Source organism: Panicum virgatum, chromosome 3N, assembly GCF_016808335.1.
Source record: "Panicum virgatum strain AP13 chromosome 3N, P.virgatum_v5, whole genome shotgun sequence".
NCBI classification, from domain to species: domain Eukaryota; kingdom Viridiplantae; phylum Streptophyta; class Magnoliopsida; order Poales; family Poaceae; genus Panicum; species Panicum virgatum.
Window position 1 is genome coordinate 31,080,749 of NC_053147.1, and position 26,154 is coordinate 31,106,902.

The window sequence follows — 26,154 nt, forward strand, 5'->3', positions numbered from 1 at the left end:
CGAAAAAAGGAGAGGCGGCGCTTTTTGTCGCAGGAAGAAAGGAGAGGCGGTGCGTTGTCGCAGGAAGGAAGGAGAGGCGGCGCCGGCCACCAGACCTGGGCATGGGCTGCCCGACCCGACGGACCCGACCCAACCCGCCCGAAAATAGCCCGATCCGACCCGACCCGAAGAGTTTGATGGGCGGGCTCGGGTCAAAATTTTTGACCCGGTATGACTGACGGGCCGGGCACGGGCTAAAAATTTTGACCCGAAACCCGAAAAACCCGAAGGAACCCGACATTTTACATAGGCCCGGCCTGATCCGACCCGAACCCGACCCGACCCGACTGGCTGTCGGGTCGGGTGCGGGCTCAATTTTACGACCCGGCGGTGGCCGGGTCGGACACGGGCCGCTAGAAAAAACACCGGGCTTTTTTTGGCCCGACCCGAACCCGACCCGGCCTGGAGGATGCCCAGATCTACCGGCCACTTCCACCCCCAGCCCTGCGCCAGCGACGGCCGCTCCTGCCCCCAAGCACTGGCGGCGACCAGGCCCAAGCCTTCGCGCTGCAGTGGCCCTGCGACCGGCCCCAGGCCGCCGTGCTGCGCCGCAGCGGCTTCGACGGGAGGTGCTCCCCTACCCTCCACAGGTGACTACCTCCAGGCCGCCGTGCTGTAGTGGACCCCGACAGAGTCACGAGGGGAGAAGAACGAGAGGGTCACGAGGTGAGAAGAAGAACGGGAGAGAACTGTGTGCCATAGGGGTAGTTTGGTCATTTCAAGTGCCCTGGAAAATAAAAGGAAAAGGAAAAATGGGTGACAAGAGAGAAATGGAAAAAAACACCTGAATCTGCTGTAAAGATGTCAAATTTCGAAAGTCACGCGAACTGAGTACCTAATTGTGTGAGGCGTCGCGTTCCGGTGAAGGGAACCATCATAAAAGCCACCCCTGCATTCTTTTTCACAAAAAAAAACACACCTGCGCGCGTGCGCCCGCAGCATTTTTCCCTCTTCCCGCCTCTCCCCAAAAAGTTCCGCCCAAACTCCAAATTCCATCCGCCCCCCGCATTTCGCTTCCAAAGAAGAGCGCGAGAAATCCAGTCCAACCCACCACGATCCTATCAATCCAATCCAATCGATACCGCCCTCGTCCCGATTCTCGGAACCCGATCCGTCCCCAACAGCGGCCAACGCAGGAGGTCCCTTCTCGGATCAGATGGGGAGGCCGCGGAAGACCAAGGCCGAGCCGGAGCCAGCTCCCGCCATCTCGATTGGTAAGCGAAGCCATTTCGTGATTTGACCCCACGATCCATCATCCATGGCGTTTAACTTCCTGCTCTCGGATCATCTGTTTGGGCAGGCAACTGCAAGGTGGAGATCCACGGGAGCGGACTACGGTGCGAGCCCACGGAGCATGGGCTCACCATCTCCGGGCCCAGGGGCGCCAAGGTTGTCGTCTCCGGTACGCTACTATACGTTCTCATCTGAGGACAAGGAGCATGTCCCTTCATTCCATTTCGTAGTCTAATTGAGACGATCGATTCATGTAATCCTCTTGCTGACACTTCCTTTTTGGGGTGTGTGACGGTGCTTGTGCAGTTAGTGGGGATCAGAAGAGTGCTTCGGGTGGCGTTGGTGAGTGGGTTGCAGTGTCTGCAACCATTTTCCTTTTTGGTTTGGATTCAGTTGTGACTCGATTCATTCATGTCATGTAATTTTGTGTCTTATGTGTAGGCGAGCGTTCTCAGTTCATCCTCCTCAATCCAAGCGATGCAGATAGCCAAACCAAGTCACTGCTTCAGGTAATCAAGTTTCGGGCATCTATTTGAACCATTCCGGCGTCATGATTTAAGGAAAAAAATGGTGTGCCATTCAGAATTTTACATTCCTTTAGTTGGTAGAGTGTTTGGTTGAGCAGTGTTCAGATAAAAGGGAAAGCTGCAGAAATTATGACCATTTGCAGTTGTTACATATCATATAAATTCGTTATTTTCTTTTGAAAACACATGATAGTTCATGTCCATCATTCTTTTCATATTTTCAGGAAGTATTAACTCTTTATAAAGAAGAGCTTCCTTCTATGAGCTATGCTGCTGACACTGGGAGAAAGTCAGGGTTTCTTGAAAAGTGCACGACTAATGGGTACAGACTTCCTTTTCTTTCTTTATCTTAACTTCATCCATAATCTTGGGATGTTACTTATGGTTTATGAGTAACGTTACTGATAAAGTCATTTTCACTGGAGTTTTTGCCTTAAAGCACTATCATATTTTGTCTATGAGAGTATAAAGAGTTAATGTCCTGATTTTATGCTCCTATTCCCTAGGAAGTACAAGACTCTAATTCTGATGTCTAGCCCTGCTGCAAAGCATGAAGGGGTAAATACCTTGACCATTCTACCAATTTATTGTTCCTTTTGTCTGCGTGATGTGTAATCATTACTCTGGGCTACCTTATCTGACAACTTGTTCAGTATTAATAAATACATTTCACAGATTCCTGATGTCTCACTAAACATAAGTTTACCAAAAACCTAAACAGAGACAAGAAATTTAAAATGCTACAAATCAAGTGGAGAGTTCATATGCTCCTAGGTTATTAAGACTTAATCAAGTCAAGTGCTACAGCACTACCGCATGGTCTCCTAGTCAACTGACTAGCCCCAACTAGCATCAAATAGTATGCATCATAAATAATTTAAGAACACTCCTGTATAGCATGAGATTAAGAGGAGATGATTTGGGTAATTACTTGTTTCTGATTGAACATATAGTTCAATAACTTCCTATTGAGTTTTCATGCTTGAATTGAGAGGCAAAACCATGTTGCTTTGCCTGTACAGGAGCCCATGATTAGTTGGACTAGTTTACAGTTAGTTACTTGGGTTGGTCCACTACTAAGTCCAATAATCGAGCCATTCTGTCCAGCCACTACCCATGTACTATTAGATGGCTAATGATGGACCAATCAACAACTTTAAAACATCGGTGGAGTCTACCAATCAATTAATACTGGCAATGCATTAAAATTTGATCGCATAATCTATTCCCTTTTTCTTTCTTGTACATCTTAATTATGCTACTTTATGCTCACTTTCCAGTCAATTTAGCACAGCCTCTCTTGTGCAAACCTTTATATCTAGTGTGCACCATTAGTTATTGAATGTTGACAACCTAATTTTCTGTGAATAACTTTGAAGAGCTATAAAGTAATTAAATTAATTAATGTGCTACATATTTTGAATTTTGATATGTTTCTGTTATAAGATACCTAGTCAGCCGCATAATAGTGGAAACTATCATTCTCCTTATAAACTAAGTGCGCTGTGGTTAGTATATATTTGCATTGCTTCTACTCGAACTATTATGGCGGATTTCACTGAAGGCTGCTACTCTTTCATTCAGGTCATAGCTGCTGTATCATATCAGATTGTGCCAGCTGACACTCAGTATGCTGAAATACCTCTGGCTATCGTGAGATCATCTCATCAACGTGCGGTATGTGCCCTTTTGTGATTCATTAAATTTTATTTGGATTCTTTAGTAAAGTAATTATCTCTAGGGCATTCTTGACTCTAACCCATAATTGTATTTCTTATTAGATACAGTAACACCCACACAACATGGGATTTTCACACCTTGTTTCCTCCGTTTTTTTTTTCAAATTTGTAGAAGTATGTGTATGTTTTTGTGGCACAAGTAATGGAAACTGCTTGCCTTTTACATGATTCTGAATTTTACTTTCATTTCATTAAACCTACAGTGCTTTACATGGTTAATATTAGATGCTATGGAGAACAATTTTGCTTGAATGTAATCATGGATACTTTATCTAGACACACACTCTCTAAACATATCTCCTCCAAAAATCTTTGTTTGACACATTACCAGTGCAATTAATATATTTATGCAAGAAATAGAATATTGTTTGGAAATTGGTGTGCATGTAGTCAGTGAACTCTATTCAAAGTATTTCATGTCTGACCCTGGTTGTTTTGATGTTAAATTCAGGGTATTGGCCACCTCTTATATAAGGAACTATCCCAGAGACTTCAAAATGTTGGTGTCACAAGCATATTCTGCTGGGCAGACAAGGTCTCTGAGGGATTTTGGCTAAAACAGGCAAGTTAAAGAGCATATATGATAAGCCAATTTTTTCTTTCTTTTTGGGTGCAAATGCTGGTACTTAGCAATTCAGTGCTTGTTTGAGGGAGAAATAAAGAAACAGAGCAAGCATGCAATACCAATTCATAAGCATTAAATTTGATACTACATTTCAGAACACAAATCTTATGCTCCTTCCTGATCAAAAACTAAAAAAAGGTTCTATCATGACTTCTTGAGTACTTATGTACTCGATCAAGAACCATGTGCTGTGCTGATTTGATTTTGCTTTATACCATGAATGAACTGCAGAGTTTTGTATCTGTTGGAGAAGTTGATACTAGAGGTAAGATTCGGAAGATTCCAGTAAGGGCTGGTATAAAGCGAGCATTATGCTTTCCTGGAGGATCAACACTTATGGTTGCACACCTCAAGAAGGGATTGCCAATCCTGGAAACATGTGATAAATCCCAGACATCTCCATTAGTGCTAGATAGTAAGTCTACATGACCTAATCATTAACATTTTAGGTTTTCTAATATCAAATGTGCCTTTTCTGGAGCCTGTGTAATGGCAAATTAAGTCTGATGCAAGCAAGCTACATGCTATAAGCTTCTTATACTGTCATAAATGTTGAGTTCTGCAATAACGATTCAGGGACATTGTTTTTCTCTTTTGTTTTGTTCCAAATTTATCCATGACCACAATTAATCCAAATAAGTATAGAAAGTTAGAGGAATTTCTATTATTACACTAGGAAATTAGTTGCGCACTGACCTCAGATGTTTGTCCTTCACTAACTTGTTCTCCTTCTTTAGAGCAACCCATTTCCTTGAATGAATCTCTTTTGATGTGACCCTTCAACTTTTATTTCTAAACTAACTACTACTTCTTAACAATCTTGTATTACTATAAATAATTAATTAGTTATCGATGAAAATAGACTGATGTATAGCTTTATATATTGGCTTTGGTACAAACACTAGCTTAACACTGTATAAACTTCGGTGCTTCAAAACAAATGCAGATTGCTATGTATTCTACTGGTTTATAAGGTTCTTCTTGCAGGCATCTCTCCTGATGACACTGATGTCCCCTTATGTGAGAATATGGTCCTCAAGACATATAAACGCTGTGATGTCAGAAAGAGTGCAAAGGTGGCAAGAAATGATGCCTGTAATAATTGTAATGAAAGTTCATTACCTGAGAAAGAGCCAAAGAAACGTATATATGAAATGTCTTCATCATCGCTAAAGTCAAAAAGGATAAGATGTAGCAATGATGGTGACAATTGCCAAGATATAAATCAAAATGATGCACCTGACAATTACTTGTGCAGTTCCCCTGGAAATTCAGTTCTAATTCCTAAAGAGCATCGTGCTCCTAGTATGGGAGTTCATTTTGAAAACAAAATGTCTGGAGATGAGAAGGCCGTTATCCATTCTAATGGTAGCCCTACAATCATGCTCATGAATATTGCAGATGAGCAAAAGAAGGCACGTCTTATAAAGGTAACTATGATAAGTTCATGTCACATTAATGTTTTGAGAAGAGATTAGAAGCCTGCCTTAGGTTCAGGAAACCTTCAGATATGTTTCTTGAATAAAAGGTCATTCACAGATGAAGTAAATTTCAATTTTCTTCTCATACAAAAAACTGCATACTCTTTGAGCAGCTGGGTCATTTTTTAACACATGTTATGAGATGAAATATAAACTCAAAGGAGATTGCGGAGTTGTCACGTGGCAATAAGTTGTCAATTTTTCTTCATTAATCGTTTTTTGTGGATGACACAACGCTTGCATGCCTTCTCTTTTTCTCTTTTTTCGTCAGTGCAATGCTTTGCCATTTCGCTTCCTCTGAAATACAATAATCCAACCATTATGGTGGTGCAGGTAGTTGAAACACTTGGAGGGTTTGTTACTTGCGAAGGACATTCGTGCACACATATTGTTACTGGAAAAGCTCGCAGGACTATGAACTTTTGTGTTGCTTTGTCCTCTGGGTACATGTCCTTATCCTTGATGGCTTGATCTACCAATTGACAATCCAGCTTGTTTAAACCTGCAATAAAATATTAAAATATGGTCTCACTATTGACTAGTTGAAAGTTGAATATGGTGTTTAAGTAACCCTGAGATACTATGAGTTTCCTGGTTTTATGGTTATACATCTAATTTGAAATCTCATGTGTTCCTTGCAGTGCTTGGATAGTTTCCCCAAACTGGCTAAAAGAAAGCTTCAGACAAGGGCACTTTGTTGGTGAGTTGAAAGCTGACTAGATTAAGATTATAGATAAATGTCATTACAAATGTGTGTACACCATAAACAAAATATGAATTGTGCAGTTTGTGTTTAGCCCCTGGGACTTCTGTTGGAATTAACTATGTTACTATGTCCCTTATTTTGTAAAAGAACATTACTTCCTAGAATGGACAAAGGAATACAATGGAGGTCCTTATCATCTCTTCCACTTTTCTTCTCTTTTGCAGGAGAAGCACAATATTTTCTGGAAGATGAAGAATATAGGATGCAATACAAATCTGAAGTGAGAGATGCAGTTATGAGGGCGAAAGGAAGACCTAACTCCTTATTTTCTGGCTACACTTTCTGTCTGTCAAAGTACATCCAGCCCTCTATTGATGTTCTCTCGTCCATTATTAAATCTACTGGGGGCAAGGTAACCTTATTTTATAATGCCTTGTTCCGGTATCTTATATGCATGAGCTTTTTAGGAGGGGGGGGGGGGGGCATGAATCAAGAACTTATCCGGATAACTTTGTAACTTACAAACTTGAAACAACCACTCTGGAAGGACAGACCTTGCTCAACTCAACTCCTAATATGTGAGCCTTGAATTTATTTGATAGCATACTTAAAGTGCTGATGTTAATAGTAGTTCAGAAACAAAACATACAAGCATGTGTTTTTTATGGTAGGAGAATGCTTTGGAAATGATTGTCGAACATAAAGACTACCCATAGACAAAACAAATGGTTTGACTTAAGGTGAATTTGGGGTGTTATCACTAAATCCTGCGTGAGAATCCTTACTTGCTTAATTCCATAGAAAGGAACATGATTAGTCCACTTCATTTCAGAATATCTTCATATCTATGCTTTTTCTCGAATGAAATTCATGCCTATATGTTTGGCAGATCATAAAAAAGCTGAGCGAGTTAGAAGCGTCATCCCAGGCAATCTTTTTGGTGTGTGAAGAGGAGACAGAACTTGCGTTGGTTGCAGCAAAACGTGGCATCAAAACATTCAGTAGTGACTGGTTCATGAGCTGTGTCATGAAACAGGAACTTGACCTTGAGGCACCTCAGTTCACTGTATCTCTCTGATGTGGCAGCAACTGAAGTCTGGCTTTTCCTAAGACATCTCTTCCTTTGGTTCTTCTCGTAGTTTGTTGTAGATATGCAAAGTAGTGTCAAGACTAGTTCTTGTCCTGTGAAAATGATTAACTGTTTTGAATGGAAACAATTATTCAGGAGCTATTTCAGTTCTGATATATATGTTTTTCTATGGAACCTTGGCGTTCAAAATCAGCATTAGTATATCTAGAATTTGTCCTGGCTTTTTTGGCCATATAATCTTTAGATACTAACTCTCCAAATGGAGGCGTGAAACTCTAGACAAGTGGAGTACTTGTCAGATCAACTGATACTATTAATTGTCGTGTTAGCGAAAAGAAAGAACAGGTAACTGTTGTTGCAAAGCCTAACCCTGATGTTGAAAGAGTAAATGCAAATCTTATTCCCATTGACATCCAAATCTAAAATCTTTCTAGATTTGTAGGAGCAAATATTATTTTAGGATTTATAATCGCGTTGTGTTTTTAGTAGTAGGCGATGTTCCTGAGGTGACACTGATTGTCAATATCGAAAATACTCATAAGGATAGGGGTTTGTGTTCGTGTGTTCACAAAGCGTAAGTGTGCGTATTGTTTATATAGATCGAGCCGACAAGGACTCCGGCTACAATACTTGGTGACTTTTTGTATTGCAATACTCCACTATGAAAAAATACCTAAACAGATTAACCAGCTCCACTCCACTCTAGAAAAAACTAGATCTGTTCTAGGTTTTTTGGAAGCTCCTCAAGAGATGCTCCACCAATTTTGGGAGCTGGTGGAGTTAGGTGGAATTACCTACCTTTCACTAGTTACACACATATTTCTTGTACCCTTTCACCCAAAAAAAGAAAAAGAAAAAGTCAACAGTCGATCCCGGAGGTGACACTGCTGGCCGCAAGAGGTGGTTGGTGGGGACTCAGATTCAGTGACTTGCCTTCAGCAAGTCACGGCGTAACTGGCGGCTATACATCCACCGTAAAAAACGAATCGAACGACCGTCGCCCAGCGGGCCCACGAACGGAACAGCGATGCGTCTTCCCCGCACAGCAGCCGGAGGTCCTGCGCCGGGGCGGAGGCCGGCGACGCCGAGGCCGCTCGTGCTCCCTCAATTTTTCCTGCTCGTTTCTTTCTCCAAAAACCTGAGCGGCATGGCACAATCGAGCAGAGCAGGCCAACAGTCTTCAACAATCCCCACCCGAAGCTTTCCAGGCTTCGTTGCCGTCTCCGTCAAATCCAATAACCAAATAGTCGGCGGCCGGATCGAACCAGAGGTGGAACTGCTGCTCCTTCTTGCCGTCGCCGTTGGCCCGCACGTTGGTGTTGAGCACCACGCCACTCTTGTTGCGCATGAACTCCATGTCGGCTGGTTGGCCAACGCTGGGGTGGGGTTGTAATTTTCCTCTTTTCTACTTTCTAGTTTCTACAACAGTAAAATGAGAAAATTGTATATTTGAGACTCCAAACATTGCGCTTTACAGTTTTGCCATTCCAAACATCGACTTCGTAAAAACGGGACTCCAAACATTATGCACTTGATTATATTGCCATTTGGGTTGTATTCCCTCTTTTCTTTTTTTCTTTTCATGTATTTGGTAGGGTGAAATGTCCCTTTTGCCCATCTATAATTGCATGGGATTTGGACTGAGATCAGACGGAGAAGCTTTGCCGCCGTACATCTGTTCGCCATCGCTACTGAGATCTCATCGATACGGGCTGCTCGTTCGACCGCCGCATACTGCCCCACCACCGGCCGCCGCTGACCGCAGGCGTCCTGCCCTTGACGCACGCGCGCCATGGCCGCGCCTGCCGTGCCCGTGGGCGGCGGCGCTTTGGCTGCGGCCGCCATGGCCGAGGGCGGCGACGCTGTGGTCGCGCCCGCCATGGCCGCGGCCGGCATGGCCAAGGGCCGCGGCGCTCGGCCCGTGCCCGCATGCACGATACACAGCCTGCCTGCTAGGGGCAGCACCGGTCATCCTAGTGGCCTGCTGCACGCCCACGGCAGCAGCCTGCCTGCCTGCTTGCCGGGGCAGCGGCGCCCACGCCAGCGGCAACAGGGTGTCTGCCTGCCTGACAGAGGCAGCGGCGGGTCAAGCAGCCAGCCTGCTGCTTGCTAGGCAGGGGCCGGCGGCAGTGCTTGTCCCGGCGATGGCGGCGGCGGTCGACTGTGCCCGTGAAAGCTCGGCTTCTAAATCTATGCAGAAACGAGGAAGGGCAAAAGGGATAATTCACCCTACCAAATACATGAAAAGAAAAAAGAAAAGAGGAAAAATACCCCAAATGGTAGTATAATTAAGTGCATAATGTTTGGAGTCCCGTTTTTATGAAACCGATGTTTGAAATGGCAAAACTGCGAAGCACAATGTTTGGAGTCCTAAATATGCAATTTTCTCTAGTAAAACATCAAATTTTTTGCAGTCGCTGAATTAGTCTGTTCCATATGATGTATGCTAATTGTTTTTGTCACCGATGTTCCGTATCCCCGCGCATACCCGCTCATCCGAGTTACCCCCGCCTAGGGATGAAAACGGTCGGGAACGGTCGGGAAAATCCCTCAACCGTTCCCGCAACTGTATTTTTTGGTCGGGAACGGAAACGGGAACGGGAAAATCGGACGGGAAAACGAAATCGGTATTACGGGATATCGGGAACGGAATCAATCGGTCGGGAGCATGCCGATTACGATCGGGAATCGATAACTCAAAACGGGAAAATACATATAACCACTTCAAACATTTAACTCGATAAAATAATTACAACTATGCATAAATAATATGGAAACAAGACTCATATAACTAAGAAACACAGGTAAAGTGAATCACGAATTCACAATTCACGTTGGAACACATGCAAACAACAATTCACGTTTCCAACACAGGTAACACAGCCGACTACGACAAATACGGAAATTCCCGCGGGAATTTTCCCGGCTGAAAACGGGAACCGTGAAAACGGTCGGGAAAACACCCCAACCGTTCCCGTTCCTGCCCGTTTTCCCGTTTTGTTTTCCCATTTTCCCATTTTTTTCGCGGAAACGGTTTACGGTCGGTTTAAACGGTAAACGGAGCCGGTCGGGACGGAATTTTCCCGTCCCATTTTCAACCCTACCCCCGCCCGCGGCTGCTGTTTTTCTCTTTTCCCCGGCAGCAGACCCTCGTGCTCCGCTCCTTTGCATCCCGCCGCCCCACGCCGGCAATGTGACGACGCGGGATCCGTCGAGCTGCTCAGCTTCGTGGAGGAGGACACGACAGTCGAGTGGCCGCAGGAGAGCGATGGTGAGGAGTTCGACTTCCTGCGCTCCGAGTACGCCTCCACGGGCGCACCGGTCGCCGCCGACGCAGACGATGCCGCAATTTGATGCTGCATCCTCGGCGCCGCGCTTCCAGGCCCGATCCGAGTTATTTGCGTGAGCTTGGTGTTCAGACCAAATCGGAGGTGGGGGAGAAGGAAGATATCCCAGCGAGGAAATCGATTTCCCTACTTGGCGGTGACTGGACAGAGGAAAATAGATTGTGCGGCTGGCTTAATTTCAATGTACATACTTTGTTGGTACCTTGATTCTTGATTTATTTTGCCAGGGGAGAAGGTACGTGGAGAGAGGAAGATGGATAGCATTGTTAGCGACTTGGCGTTAATTTCAATGTGAATGCTTTCCTGGTGGCCTGATTTCAGTGTGAACCCGCTGGTGCTTTGATTTTAGTTTTGTTATTTTGGTCATCTTAGTTTCCTCACACGATGAATTTATACTATAGATCCAATGCCTGAATTATGAGTGCTATTCAATTTGTCTTGCGAAAACCTCCTACTAACCTCCATAGTATATCTTTAAATCTCTTAAGTTTATAACTCTGTTGTAGCCCTGTGTTGATCTAAACTACAAGATAGCAGTAATATTTATCATAATCCATATTTTTTAAATTTAATTCAAAATTCAATTAATACTTAACTTAATGTATTAACGAATCAAAATTTAATTAGATTTTTTAAATTATGTGCATGTCGCACGTCCATCTATAAAAAAACATGAGTAGAAAGTTTTGAACCCTGCACGTATAGATGGCCATGCGGCCCGTGGCCCGTTGACCCGGCCCAAGCACGGCACGGTCTACGATCCGTTTCCCACCGTGCCCGGGCTAGCCTGGCCCGCCAACCGTGCCCGAGCTTGGGCCGCCACCCCAGCCCACGGGCAGGCACATCCCAGCACGAAGTTAGCAGGCCGGCCCGATGGCGGCCCGCTAACCCGGCCAGGCAGCGAGCAGGCCGGCCCACCCAGCCCAGCGGCGAGCCGTGAGCAGCACACACACCCCCGCCCCCTCTCCCCTCCCCTCCCCCGCTCCTGCTCCACAGAATCCCAGCCTTCGATGCCACCCTCCTGCCAACGCTCCCTCGCCCCACCGTCACCGATCACCGTCGACGCCGCGTCGCCGCCCTCTCCGGCCTTCGCTCCCTCGCGCCGTCGTCGACGCCGCCCCCCGCCGGCTTCTGCTTCCTCACCCGCATCGACGCCGCCCCCTCCGACCTCCGCTCCATGGCTCCGCCGTCGACGCCGCCGGCCGCCCCTTGCCCCGCAAGGCCGCAACCCTAGATCTAGCGTCGCCGGTCCACCGCGCCTCGCCGGTCCACCGCGCCTCGCCGGTCCGCCGCGCCTCCTCCGGTCGACGCTCCGGTCCTCCATCAACGTCGCGCCTCCTCCCGTTGACGCTCCGGACCGTCCGCCATCGACGCCGTGCCTCGGCGCCTCACCGAGCACCGCCCCCTTCATGGGCCGCGGGGCGGCCCGAGCCCGACAAGCAGGCTGGGCTTCACGGGCTGGCCCGGCACGAAACAGGCCCGTGGGCCCGTGCCTGGGCCGTTGGTGCAGCCCGTGGGCTAGCACGGCATGGCCCGCTAAGGAGTTGGGCCGGGCCAGGCACGGACCGAAGGTGACTGGGCCCAGGCAAGCCTGAGCACGGGACGGGCTGGGCGGCCCGAATGGACATCTATACCTGCGCGGCTCTTCTTGGTTTCGAACGACACCCAGGTCGGCCTCACGCAAACCTTGGACTCTCTTCTTATTAACTGCCGCAAAGTTCGTACTCGATTCCGATCGGCGATCTCCCAATGCCAAGAAGCCGCGCGCGTCGGATCCACGCGTGGCGCCAAAGTCGCAACCGCCATACCATGATACACACCCACGTCTATAAAATTAACGGAAGCAGCCCGGAGCCAGCAGCAGCGATCGACTTCTTGCCCCAGCTAGCGCGTCGATCTCCATCCCACATCCATCTCGCAAGTCATCACAAACCCTGTCCGATCTCCTTCACTACTAGCTAGTCGATGAGAGGACGACGATGGCGGCGGTGATGAGCTGCTGGAGCAGCGGCCGCAGGGACGCAAACCTGACGACGATGACTACTGCTGCTGCGGCGCGCCCGCCGCCGGCGCGGCGCTCGGTGGCGCCGTGGGAGAAGAGCTTCTGCGAGTCCCGCGGGGTGCCGTGGCGCAAGGTGACGGACCCGGGCGTGGGGCTCAACGCCGACGCCGAGGGCAGCGTCGCGCGCTGGGACGACTCGGGCGCCGTCGAGGCGCTGCTCGCCGCCAGGAGGCGCTACTGGGCGGAGATCAACGGCGGCCTCAAGGGCAAGGCCGCCCCGCCGCCGGGGCCCGGCATGTACTGCGACGTGATCGCGGACGGCGGCGAGGGCGGCGTGGACCCCGAGCTGGACGCGGAGTACGAGGCGGCGCTGCGCGCCATGGAGGACGCGTGGGAGGAGAACGCCAGGTTGCAGGAGGCCAAGCTGCGGGATGACTTCGTGCCGGTGGCCACCGGCTGGGACGTCGACGCTTGAAGCTTGATCATCATCATGTCAGGTGCATGATTATTATTGAAGCTCTGTTGCTTCGTCGCTAGTTGCAGCAGAGATAGCTAGGGCTCAAGAACGAACAACCATCGATCTTATTCTTTCGCCATGCCCTGTGCATGCATTGTGATGCCGCATATACTGATCTGCTCCCTCTGTTGGGTTAATCGAAGAAGAAGAACCATAACTATTATTGTTCTCTCTGGATATACATATATTTTTTTGAAAGATCATGATCTGGATATACATATATATAGTGTCATATATATCTTGTTGATTCTCTTGTGTTCTTGTAATCGCGCGTGCGTCCCCTGAGTGATCGAGATCGTCGTACATCTCATCTCTGTTCTTCTGTCTATGAAGTGTGTCAGCTAGTAATTCTTGTTCATTATTGTACGTCCGTATGAGAGTTTATCTGATTTCACAACCCTATCTACCTGATGCTAGCTAGCATGTTGTTGCATGCATGCTATAGTTGACTAGGTATTTGTCCCGTTTCTCAAGGGAAGTTGTTTCGAAAGCCAAGCCTGAATTTTTTTTTGAGGGGCCAAGCCTGAAATTGAACTTTGAGATCTGCAACCTTCGCCGAGCAGTCCCTTTGCCCAACATCATGTGATGCAACGCCGCCCGGTTCAGCCCACTGCCGGCCGGCAGCATCTCTGTCCGACTGCTGGGTCGGCCCATTACAAGTCCAGATTCTTTCTTCTTATCTTTCCTGTTTTCTTTGTTATTCATGTTGTACTTCGTAACCCTCGTCATTATCTAGACTGTTTTGTATATTTATTCTAATTCAACCATTTCAAAAACTAGCTTTAGTATATTTTTTAAAATCTAATACCACTTTTTGGTGCACCATTTATTCCTGTTCAATGTTTTACCATACAATGGTTACAACAGCTTTCATATGCACTTACATTTATTTTTAAAACCTTAGTTCAACATATTAGTATGAAAATAAATTTGCCTTTTACTTCTCGAAAGGCTTCAGCACTTTGCACAGTTCAGTTAAATGAATACACGCCGTCTGTGATGGATTTTGACCGCATAAACATATAGTGCGGATTCTTCGACCACATAAACATATAATGCAGAATATATATATTTTTCGTTTAAAAAAATACCGACTGTGACGGATTTTGACCACATAGTTTAGATAGTTGGAGTTAAAAATAAACCGTAAGCAATATGCATACAAATATAAATACATATATTTATTTTTATTTGGATTCGGATATGAATGATGTCATATATGCCATATATTGATATCAATCATATTCACATATTATATATCCCACTTTATTTATTCAGATATGTATTTTGAATACCCGATTATATATAGACACACAATTTATTCTATTTAGTATCTAAACGCTTTTGTTGGGCGAATGGACGGAAAATATTGGTACCATATTTTCATCCCTAGAAGTGTCCCCCCGTCCCTTGCTCTTGTGGCCAAATAGGTATAACTAGGCCAACAGCGCGCTTCGCCGCGCCTCGTCTCTCCATCCACTCACCTCCCCTCTTCGCACTCCCCCTCTCCCCAGGCCCAACGCGCTCCGCCGACGTAAAGCAGAAAGAAAAAAAAGGAAAAAATTTCTCTCCTTTATCCTCTTCCCTCTCTCTCCCCACGCTGTGCACGGCGTCGCCCCGGAACCACTGCCGTCACCAACCCTCGCCCAGGTGCCGCCGCCCCGCTCGCCCCCTCGAGCTGCGCTTCCACCTCCGCCCCTCTATAGCGCCCAACCTCCGCACCAAAGAGGCGACACCGCCGCCTCGACCCCTCCGCCCCTGCCCACCTCCCCAGCCATGCCTCCACCTCCGGGCCAGGAACCGGCGCCGCCACGGCCCTCCCTGCCCGCCCCTCCGCATCCACGGCTGGCCGCGGCACTCGCCAAACCGTGCCCCCTCCTTGGCGCCCGGATGCGGCCGCCGAGAGATGGCCGGCGCGGCTCCGGTGGGTGGGCGATGCGGATACCCCGATGCGGCCTCAATTCGGTGGTGTGTGGCCCTGGCAGAGAGCGGCGTGGCCTCTGGCCGACTCGGCAGCTCGCCGGTGCGTCCATCGGGCGCCTCCGCCTCCTCGCCCAAGCGTCGCCACCGCCACCTGTACCCCACTCCCAAGAGCCGCCACATCCCTCCTTCACTCTGCTGTGGTGGCCGACCGCCAACTCCTCGCTCCGCCGCGCCTGGCGACATGGCCTCCATGCCCCGCCGGCGGACTCCTCTCTCCTCCGACGACGGCGAGATTCCCAGTTGAAGCATCCCCTCATGAGAGAAGACTTAAATGTGATACAAACATCAGTCCCAGGAGGCTGATGACACATTTATTACATCAGATGGTTCATTACCGTACAACTCTACGCGGTAGTGAGCAGAGAAGCGCCACTATCGCGAGGATTACAATCCACACACACGCGACGATATTAAATATAAAAAGGAAGTCATCAGAGTCTTGCGCCATGCGGTATCTCCTGCGGGTGACCCTAATCCACAGGCAAGGCTGGGTGCAGGACGGTACCCTACTCAACGTCCTCTGGAACGAAGTCTGGGTCTTCCTCTGTAAAAATTAAGAATGGGGTGAGTACAAACGTACTCAGCAAGTCCAACCACTCCCACGGAGGGGGTATAAACAGAATATAATGCACAGGGTAATTCAAGGATAAGGCTAGGGTTTGTTTTGCGGAAAGCAATATTTTATGCAGGGGTTCATTTGAAGGAAAGCATTTTCCAAAACTAGTTTTCCTGTATTGAGTAACACGAGGGGTTGATCCACACAGGATCCAAGTTTTAAGCTGCTACCGGACTCCTCATCCGCCGTAGCACACGACACAACTGCCGGACACATTTCCAAAATAACTCACGCCAACCCATCCCAAAGTAAACACTAGTTGTGAGACCACACCGTAACTCGCCCAGTACCGTGGGCACGGCTATTCGAATAGATTCTTAACTCTGCAGAGGTGTGCAACTTTACCCACAAGTGGGGTACCATAACACGATCACCTTAGTGTCGGTGCAGATCCCAACAAAGCCTTTACCCACCTTAGCTAGACCTGACTAGCCACCACGGGATCCACCAAGGGGCCATTGACCTATCTCTAAGGTTTAACCGGGGCCTAAGTCACACAGAACATATCCCTTCTCCTTGGTCACCCGTTGCTCTTAGCTCTCCTGATGGCTATCAGACTAACTAGTGGGGTTTATGCTAAGCCGTTGCCCATACAACGGTCGAGTGGTTTGCACGAAAGTGGAGTTAGGTGAGATGTAACACCAACTCGGTCCTTAGGGGTGACAAGATGGATATCTCCCTTACTTGCTCTGCCACACGGGCACAAGCACACCGAACGGCAAATCACACAGAAATGCCATCCATCCCGTCTAGACACATCTTTCGAAATATCACATTTTTATCTCTTCCCACACACACACCTTTTCTTTATAAAACAAGTCGTATTTTGTATAAAACCCTAAGCGTTCTAGCAGCGATTAACGTCCAAACAATCACATTCAGACATAATCTAGGTGGTCAAGGAATGGTCATAACAAATCAAGGGGTGGCTATCCAACCGTGTTTTCATGCAAGCAAAATATATGCAATTTTGTAGAACAGGCCAATAGGTTGTGTTTATAAAAACTGGGACAAAACATGCATCAAAGGGCGGGATTGAACTTGCCGTCTTCGAAGCCTTCGGGGAAGTCCTGATCGAGGTGCTGTCCTTCAGGCTCGGGGTCGCAGAGCTGATCCTCGTTCACTTGTTCACAGTACTACTCGTCATTGGGCTCTCCTTCATTCACACCGTGATCTATGACGTGTACAAGCAAGCACACAATCAAGAAAAGAAATAAAAGTTTTATCGTTGAGCTCGAATCGGAAACAGTTAAGATATGGGGTTCGGAGTAATATTTTTGAGCGGTTTCCTAATGGCATGGACAAAATTATGTCATGAGAGGCATGGTAAAGTTTTAGGTAGATCCGAGGTCGTTTGGCGCATGAAATGATACGTTATATAAAGGTTTAGGGGTAAAATATGGGTCCAGGGACTTGTTTGTAAATATATTTGAGAAGGCAGGGGCTTGGTTTGTGATTTCTAAAAATATTTGGGCCTATTAGGAAGGTGTAGGGGTTTATTTATTATTGGGTTCATAAGTTGGAGGGCTTGGTTGCAAAATGAGAAAACAGGAAGGGTTTATTGGGGAAAAAAGTAAAAACGGTGGGGGTTTCTTTCACAAAAACATGGAAGGCTAGGGGGTTTTGGGCAAAATGCCCCTCCTTCTTCTACCCCCCCGACGGGGCAAAACAGAGGAGGAGCCCAGGGCGCCGGCGGCCATGGGCTCGCGGCCCTGGGGCATGATGGCGGCCGGGAACAGGGGGAAAATGGGCGGGGCGACGCCGGGATTTGATTCCCCTCCTCAATTTCAGAGGAGGGGCCCGCGGGGAGGAGTACGGCGGCCATGGCCGTGGCGGGTCGGCGGCGGCCGTGGGCGGCGCGGTAGAGGCGGCCAGAGGCGGGTGTTGGTGGTGGAAAAGGGAGAAGGAGGGTCCGAGCACCTACCTCGACCCTTGGTTCGGGCAGGGAGGTGGCGGAGCGGGCCTGCCACGGGAGCAGGCGCGGTGGGCGGAGCGGGATCGCGGCGGCGGCACTGGAAGCTCGGAGGGGAGCTAGGAGCGGTGGGGGCGGTCGTGGAGCGGGAAAGTGACGCTAGGGGTTCCTTTATAGGGCGCAAGAGGCGGTGGGGAGGGTTGAGCGCGGCGGTGGCGGCCAGCGAGCGGCGCGGGCGCCATTAATGGCGATTGGAGCCGCGGCAGCCCGATTCGCGGCGGCACAGGGGTGACATGACCCCTCGGGCAGCGCCGAGCGGTGCGCCGCGCACTGTGGCACCGTGGAGGGGGAGGCCGGGCGCTGTGCTTGGGCAGGCGGGTGTCGCGGCGTGGCTCTGTTCGAGCGGCGCGGCGGTGATGGCGGGGAGCAGGGGCAGCGCTGGTCAAGCGGCCGCGTCGTGGCGCGCAGAGGGGTAAAGGCGGTGCGGTTGCGTGCGTACGACGGGGCAGGGCGTGTGTGCGGGCGCCGCGCCGCGGCTTGAGCGGCAAGCCCGTGTGTGCGCGCGCGCGTGCGCGTGGCGACGTCGCTGCTCGGCGAGCGTGAGCGTGTGCCACGGCGGTTCGCGCGGCGCGGGCAGCGGTGGTGCGCGTGCGCAGGGCCGGGAGCGGAGCTCAGGTGCGCGGTGCGGTGGCAGGCGGCCTGGCCGGGCGGGGCGTCGAGCGGCCCGTGCGCGTGGAGCACGCGCAGCACTGGTCGGCGGTGCTCGGTGTGGCGGTGAGCGGGTAGGGGGGGTGTGTGCGAGCGGGGCTGGGCCGCAGCAGCGGTGCACGGCGATTGGGTGCGGCGGGGAGCGGGGCACGGGTGCGCGCGGGTAGGCGGTGCCGAGCTGGTGCGCGCGTGCGCGGCCGGGCGGCGCGCCGAGCGGGCTGCGGGGGTGAGAGCGTGCGGGGCAGGTGGCCCAACAACGCTTGGTGGCGCGCGGCAGAGGTGGGCTGAGCCGGCCGTGCTCGGGCGCGTGCGGCCAAGGAGCAGAGAAGGAAGGAAGGAGAAGGGAGGAGGGAGAAAAGAAAAAGGAAAAGAGGAAAAGAAAATGGAGAAAAAGAAAAGAAAAGGAAAAAGGAAAAGGGAAGAGAGAGAGAAAAAGAGAAAGAAAATAGAAAAGGGGAAAAAAGTAAAATGGGGAAAAGAAAAAAAAGGGAAGAGGGAGAGAGAAGTGAGTGCGCGCCGGCGGCGATGGAGGGGTGCGCGGGCCAGGGGAGGCGTGCGCGGCCGGGTGCGCGGGCCAGGGAAGGCGCGTGCGGCCGGCGCTAATCGCGGTCGGCGGTCGCGCGTGGGCGACAGGCCGCCGAGCGGCGCGGGGCGGGACGTTGGCGAGGAAGAAGAGAGAGAGCGAGGTACGGTCGGCGAAAAAGAAAAGATGGACACGACGAATGGAATCAGATGTTGGAACGGCGAAAGATCCTGGGAAGGTATTGGGTTTAGAGATAACTGAGCTCAATGATGAAAAAAAGAGTTTTGAAAAATAAGTTTAGCGTGTGATTTATTTGGTGAATTTTTCGGGTCGTTACACCAGTGGAGTGAAGGGGTTGAAGGGGTCCAAGCGGGACCCATGCGAACCTAAGGCGGTGCGGCAGGTCGGCGTGTGCGGCTCTGCGGCGAAGCGAGCGAACAGAGAATCCACGCCCCGCGTCGGCTTTCCTCTACCCACGACGTGTCGCCCGCGGAGCGTCCGGCTGCTCCCAGGCCTTCATCTCTAGAGTGTATAGTATATACAGTATGATTAAGACAAGTAAGGAAGAAACTTAAGTACCCCCCTGAACGAAATTTGGTGATGTCCAGAACCACACCAATAACCAATATCAAATAAGGAATGACGACGCCCCCACGCCGCATGATCTAATCTCTCATGATTTCTTCCAACCGAATTGGAAACTAACTACTTCTCCCGTTTTTTTCGCAGTTGGGAACGGCGTGTCAATATGTTGCGTGGTTCCATCAACAGTGTCCTTAATCATGATCATACAGTGTGCTGCTAGTCCTAGCCCATCGGCCAGTCATTTTCCTGTTGTGGATCCGTCACTTGTCGATCAGCTGATCAACCCACAAGTCGCGTCTCCAAAAAGTGGAGGAGAAGACGAGATCGTTCGTTTTTTTTACCACATCTATAGAGACCAACAGATATTGTTTTACCACTTGGCTGATATCTAACCAAGCACAGATTTATTTCTCTTTCTTCTTTCAAAAAAATATGAGGAAAACACAGGGTATTAGAAAAAAATGGCACGAGAGAGAAATAAACTAGCAAAAGCAAAAATGGCATGCATGGAAAAATAGTACACAATTTTTTTCAGAAAATTAGAGTACACAGTGTTAAACTATATGAATCGACTAGGCATAGATCTGTGGGTGAAACTTGACTAACTTGATTATAACAGTGATGGTTCTTGAGCTACAATTAGAAATTAGGGAGGGAGAGAGAGGTAGAGGTGCAGACCATCCGCGGAGTTCTTGGAGGAGCCGGCTTCTTGGTTGTGCGCCATGCCGAAGTCGGGGACGCGCCGGAGTCGTGGACGGCGGTGCAGAGGTCACGGACGGCGCGGCGAGATCATGGACGGCGGCGAAGGTAGCGTGGTGCTTTCCGTCGCTTGCAGCGCCTCCCAGATCAAATCGGGCTAGGTCTGTAGGTGGGTTTAGGGGGGCGACGGTGAACTTTGGTTATCGTGCCCTTGGCCCCACCCTCTCTTTTAATATGGCACTGCGCGACAGGGGCTCACAACCATTGATTGGTTGAGCACCCCCGATCAGGGCGCAAATCAAGGGTTGACCAGCCGTTGGGCTGGTGAGATCAACTCTAACATTCTCCCCCTTGATATCTTCTTACATACTTACTTCTTATACTCTATTCCATCACAGATTAGCGCATAGAGCATGCCTCGTCATAACAGTTAGTACCATTGGATTAACAGCCACAATGCACCTTTCTTATTCGAAACAGAAGCTTGACTTTTGGGCCTTTACTATCCAGGATTCATAGGCTTTCCCGTAAACCCATGCCGGCTAAGTGTTCTCTGAACACATTGGACGGTAAGCCTTTTGTAAGCGGATCCGCTAACATCTTTTTCGTGCTCATATACTCGAGACTTATGGTATGATCCTGGATTTGCTCTTTAACAACATAAAACATAATGTCAATGTGTTTGGCAGCACCACTTGACTTCTTGTTGTGAGCGTAAAATACTGCAGGCTCATTGTCGCAGTACATCTTTAGTGGTTTTTCTATACTGTCGACCACTCTTAACCCGGGTATAAATTTCTTTAGCCATTTAATCTGCCCTGAGGCCTCATAACATGCCACAAATTCTGCATACATCGTGGATGATGTAGTGACTGTCTGTTTGGAGCTTTTCCACGATATAGCTCCACCTGCGAGAGTGAATACATAACCTGACGTGGATTTTCTATCGTCTATATCTCCCGCAAAGTCTGAGTCTGAATAACCCTCTATCTCTAGGGAATCAGATCTCCTATATGTTAACATGAGGCCTTTCGTACCCTGCACATAACGCAAGGCTTTCTTAACCATTTTCCAGTGTTCTATCCGTGATTTATTCTGAAATCTGCCAAGTATCCCGGTAACGAATGCTAAGTCAGGGCGAGTACATACTTGAGCATACTGTAGGCTTCCGACAGCAGAAGCATATGGTACTGCTTTCATTTGATCTATCTCATATTGATTTTTGGGACACTGAAATTTCCCAAAATTGTCGCCCTTGACTATTGGAGCAGGTGTTGGCTTACTTGCATGCATACCGTACTTCTTCAGTACCTTTTCTAGGTATCCTTTCTGCAATAATCCTAAGACCCCCTTTCTTCTGTCTCGGTGAATCTCAATTCCTAAAACGAATGATGCTTCACCAAGATCTTTCATATCGAATATTGAGGATAGGAATTTCTTTGTCTCCAGTAGCAGATTGATATCACTGCTGGCAAGCAGAATATCATCCACATACAAGATAAGGAAAATAAATTTTCCATTCTTGAGCTTTGCATAAATGCAATTGCCATCCTCATTTTCTTTAAATCCAAACTTTCTTACTGTCTCATCGAACTTTAAATACCACTGTCTTGATGCCTGTTTTAGTCCATAAATGGATTTCTTCACGCGGCATCCCATATGTTCTTTTCCTTCCATGACAAAACCTTTGGGTTGAGACATGTAAACACTTTCATATAAATCCTCGTTAAGGAATGTCGTCTTTACATCCATTTGATATAACTCAAAATCAAAATGAGCAACTAACGCCATTATGATTCTGAAAGAATCCTTGCATGTGACAGGAGAAAATGTCTCATTGTAATCTATTCCTTCTCTCTGTGTGAAACCTTTCGCCACAAGTTGCACTTTGTATCTTTCTACATTCCCTTTGGAATCACATTTCGTCTTGTAGACCAATTTGCAGCCTATTGTTTTGGCTCCATTGGGAATTTATTCTAAATCCCAAACATCATTGGTACTCATCGATTTCATCTCATCTTTCATGGCTTCCAACCATTCAGATGAGTGACTGTTTCTCATGGCTTCTTCAAATGAGGTGGGATCACCCTCCATTTGAACTTCCTCGCTATTATAGACTTGATAGTTGTCAGAAATAGCGGGCTTTCTTACTCTTTGAGATCTTCTGGGCGCCACAACTATCGGCACTTCTTCTACTTGGGGCTGCTGTTGCTCCTCCTCATATGTGGTAATTTGTTATGTCGGATCCTGGAGGACAGGTTCCTCATTCTGATTTGTTGCCACAACTGGAGAACTAACAAGTGCTGTCACTATGGTGTTTTGCACTGTTGGTGCAGCAGCAACAAGCAACGCGAAAAACGGCTCCTGAATCATCAGAGTGGGCACAAAGACCCGCTTCTCCTCAAGATCAATTTTCCTCGATACCATGCTCCCCCTGACCATCTGATCTTCTAGAAAGATAGCGTGTCTCGTCTCTACAAACTTTGTGTATCTATCTGGACAGTAGAAACGATAACCTTTCGACTTTTCTAGATAGCCAATAAAATGACAACTTACTGTCTTAGGATCTAGCTTCCCAATGTTTGGGTTAAATACTTTTGCTTCTGCTAGACAGCCCCACACATGTAAATAATTTAATGTGGGCTTTCTCCCTGTCCACAACTCATATGGTGTTTTAGGCACCGACTTACTTGGTACATGATTAAGAATATGGATGGCGATTTTTAACGTCTCCATCCACAAACTAATCGGTAACGTGGAGTAGCTCATCATACTTCTCACCATATCCATTAAGGTACGGTTGCGCCTTTCCGCTACTCCGTTCTGCTAAGGCTTGCCCGGTGTAGAATACTGGGCTACTATTCTATTTTCCTGTAGAAACCTCGCAAAAGGTCCAGAAACTTGACCATAGGGGGTATGCCGACTGTAGTACTCTCCACCTCGGTCGGATATTACTATTTTAATCTTTAGGTTGTGCTGATTTTCTACTTCAGCCTGAAATATCTTAAATTTATCCAATGCTTCTGATCTTTCTTTAATTGGATAAATGTAGCCATAATGTGAATAGTCATATGTAAATGTTATGAATGAATCATATCCGTCCACAGACCTTACGGGGAATGGTCCACAAATATCTGTGTGTACTATCTCCAAAACCCCAACACTACGTTTGGCTCCTTTCTTTATTTGCTTGACATACTTTCCCTTAATGCAATCGATGCAATATTCTACGTCTAAAAAGTCTAACAGATGGAGAATATTTTCTTTAATAAATCTCTCAATTCTCCCTCTCGAAATATGGCCTAAACGACAGTGGCATAATTTCGCTGAAGTCTCACTATCGCATCGTTTGCGCTTACTTTTTCCATTCATAGACGAGGAAGACTCACTATTGCACACAATATTACTTTCATTGCATACAACATTCACATTCTCATGCATAGACAACATATAAAGTTTGTCTCATCGGAAGGCGAGACCAACACACTTATTATTAATCTGAATCTCAAGACTGAGATCAAGTTTCTAGACAAAGAGGGTACATAAAGAACATCATGTAAATGGAGTTTAAAGCCGCCATCTAACTCTAATGTGAGTTCTCCTGTCTCTTCAACGTCGGCTGTAACTCCATTAGCCACCTTAAGCCATCTTTCTCCTCTCTGAAGGGTCCTCCTCATACTTATACCCTGTAAAGAATTGGCAACATTAACAGTTGCACCTGAGTCAATCCACCAAATAGATTTATCATAACTTAAATACAGGGTTTCATCTAGGAATGTAATAGTGTCCTCACCTTTCTTTAGTAGATGCTTCAGGAAATCTGGGCAGTCTTTCTTCCTGTGTGTCTTGGAGTGGCACCACAGGCATTCATCCTGTTCTACTCTCTGTGGGTCTTTCTTTTGAAACTTGCCATATGGGTTAGAGGAGGAGCCTCTTTCCCAGTGAGGTTTCCCTTGTGGTCTGGCATTCTTGTCATTGAATTTCTTTCTCTTGTTGTGCTGCACAAAGTTAAGAGAACCACCATGTGCTTTCTTCAGTCTTTCTTCCTCTTGTGTACACATGGCAATGGCCTTCTCTATGTCCCACTCATCAGGCTGAGAGTTGTAGTTGACTATAAAAGTCGAAAACTCGCCAGGCAATGAGTTGAGAGCAAGATGTACTATGTAGGGATCTGGGAGTCCCATGTTCATTGTCTTAAGCTTGGCTGCCATGGTGCTCATGCTCAGAATGTGATCTCTGACACCGCCACCATTGTATTTCATGGTACTTAGCCTCTCTATGATAGTTTGTGCATAAGCATTTGTGGAACCAATAAACTGATTCTTTACTTTCTCAAGATACTCTGTGGCGGTAGCACAATCTGGAATAGCTCCTCTTATGCCCTCTGAGATGGATTTCTTGATGACCATCAAGCACTTGCGGTTGGAATTATTCCACTTGGCTTTGTCTAGATCATACTTAGCTTGCACTGGAGCATGATCTCTTACCCGAGCGGTCCAAGCCGCATCGGTCTCACTCTCTCCCCTTACGGGTGCTGTCGGCTCAGTGGGAGCCTTCTCTGTCAGTGCCAGATCTATCTCAGCAAGTGCTAGGTTCACCTCCAACTCCTCACGCCATATGCCATAATTCTGCCCAGTAAGCTTAGGAAAGCTATTGATGAAGGTCATAGCATTAGAGCCTGAAGTAACAAACAAAAGAAAGTGAGAATCTTAACATAATAATAATTGCATATCTCAATTTAACGTTGGTCCAAATTAAGACATACAATTAACTTGTTACATTAATTCTAAATCACCATTTGGCAGAAATAGAATAAATGCATGAAAACTTACTGAATAAAATTATAATATTGCCATTATCAATGTTGGTCAGAAAATAACAATATTACAACTGATTATAACATGAAAGAGCTTACTCCTCTAATTAAAATGTCCTGTTGGTTCTAAATTAATTAGAGGATAAAACTTAACTAAGCAGCGGAAACATGAAAAATATAATACTGACTTTTCAGAAACATGTCCATTACTCTCTAAAATTTATACACATTGGTGCAAAAATTAGAGATAAAACTTAACTAAACAAGTATTAACAGCTTCTGAAAATGAATAGACTTGAAAAAAATATCACTGTGCTTAGCTAAAACTGGCCTAGAGGCCAAATTGGCCCGCGGCCTGTGCGCTGCGCGCGCCATCCCGCGTTCCAGGCCACAACATGGGCCTGGGCCAGGTTTCTTTCCTCCCTCTTGGGCCAAATTCGGTCCGGCCGGCTGCAGCCGTCGGATCGCATCCGACGGTCAGGCGCCGATCTCGGCTGACCAAAACCCGCCGACCGCCGGACCCGGAAACCCTAACCCTCATTTCTTTCTATCCTCTCTCTCTTCCCTTCGACTCCCGCATGAAACGGCGTTGGCGGCGGCCGAGATGGCTCGCCGGAGAAGGTGTCCGTGCCGCCACAGGCCCCCTCGCCGGCCGCGCGCACACCCGTGTGGGGCGCGCCGCCGTCGAGCGGCCCTTGTGGCGGTGCTCTGGACCCGTGCGGAGCAGTGGAGCGCCGGCAAGCCAGCACATCTTGGCTTCGGGGTCTTGCCCACGCGACGGTGGTAACACGCCGGAGAGCCGGCGCCTGTTGATGCTTATCCCGTGCGGCCATGGCCGGCAGTGGTGGCTACAGCGAAACGGTGAATCCCGCTAGCCCTTAGAACTTGCTAGGGTTATGGTTTCGGATTGCTTTCTTTGATTTTCTTGAGTTGATTCGCATCGAAAAGAATTCTATCTCCTTCTAAACTCTTTCCCCAACTGGATCAATACCTAGATCCAGGCGAC

At 48.0% G+C, this 26,154-nt stretch overlaps 1 protein-coding gene across 1 annotated transcript; it reads left to right on the forward strand.

Moving 5' to 3' along the window:
* The first annotated feature begins 930 nt into the window (after positions 1 to 930).
* LOC120665677 lies at positions 931 to 7,614 on the forward strand. Its single transcript, XM_039945303.1, has 14 exons — positions 931 to 1,253; positions 1,340 to 1,441; positions 1,579 to 1,614; positions 1,714 to 1,781; positions 2,024 to 2,121; positions 2,306 to 2,357; positions 3,384 to 3,476; positions 3,990 to 4,100; positions 4,395 to 4,578; positions 5,151 to 5,593; positions 5,978 to 6,087; positions 6,286 to 6,344; positions 6,575 to 6,762; positions 7,240 to 7,614. The coding sequence occupies exons 1-14, from the start codon at positions 1,196 to 1,198 to the stop codon at positions 7,426 to 7,428; spliced, it is 1,791 nt and encodes a 596-aa protein (XP_039801237.1). The 5' UTR covers positions 931 to 1,195; the 3' UTR covers positions 7,429 to 7,614.
* Positions 7,615 to 26,154: the final 18,540 nt, after the last annotated feature.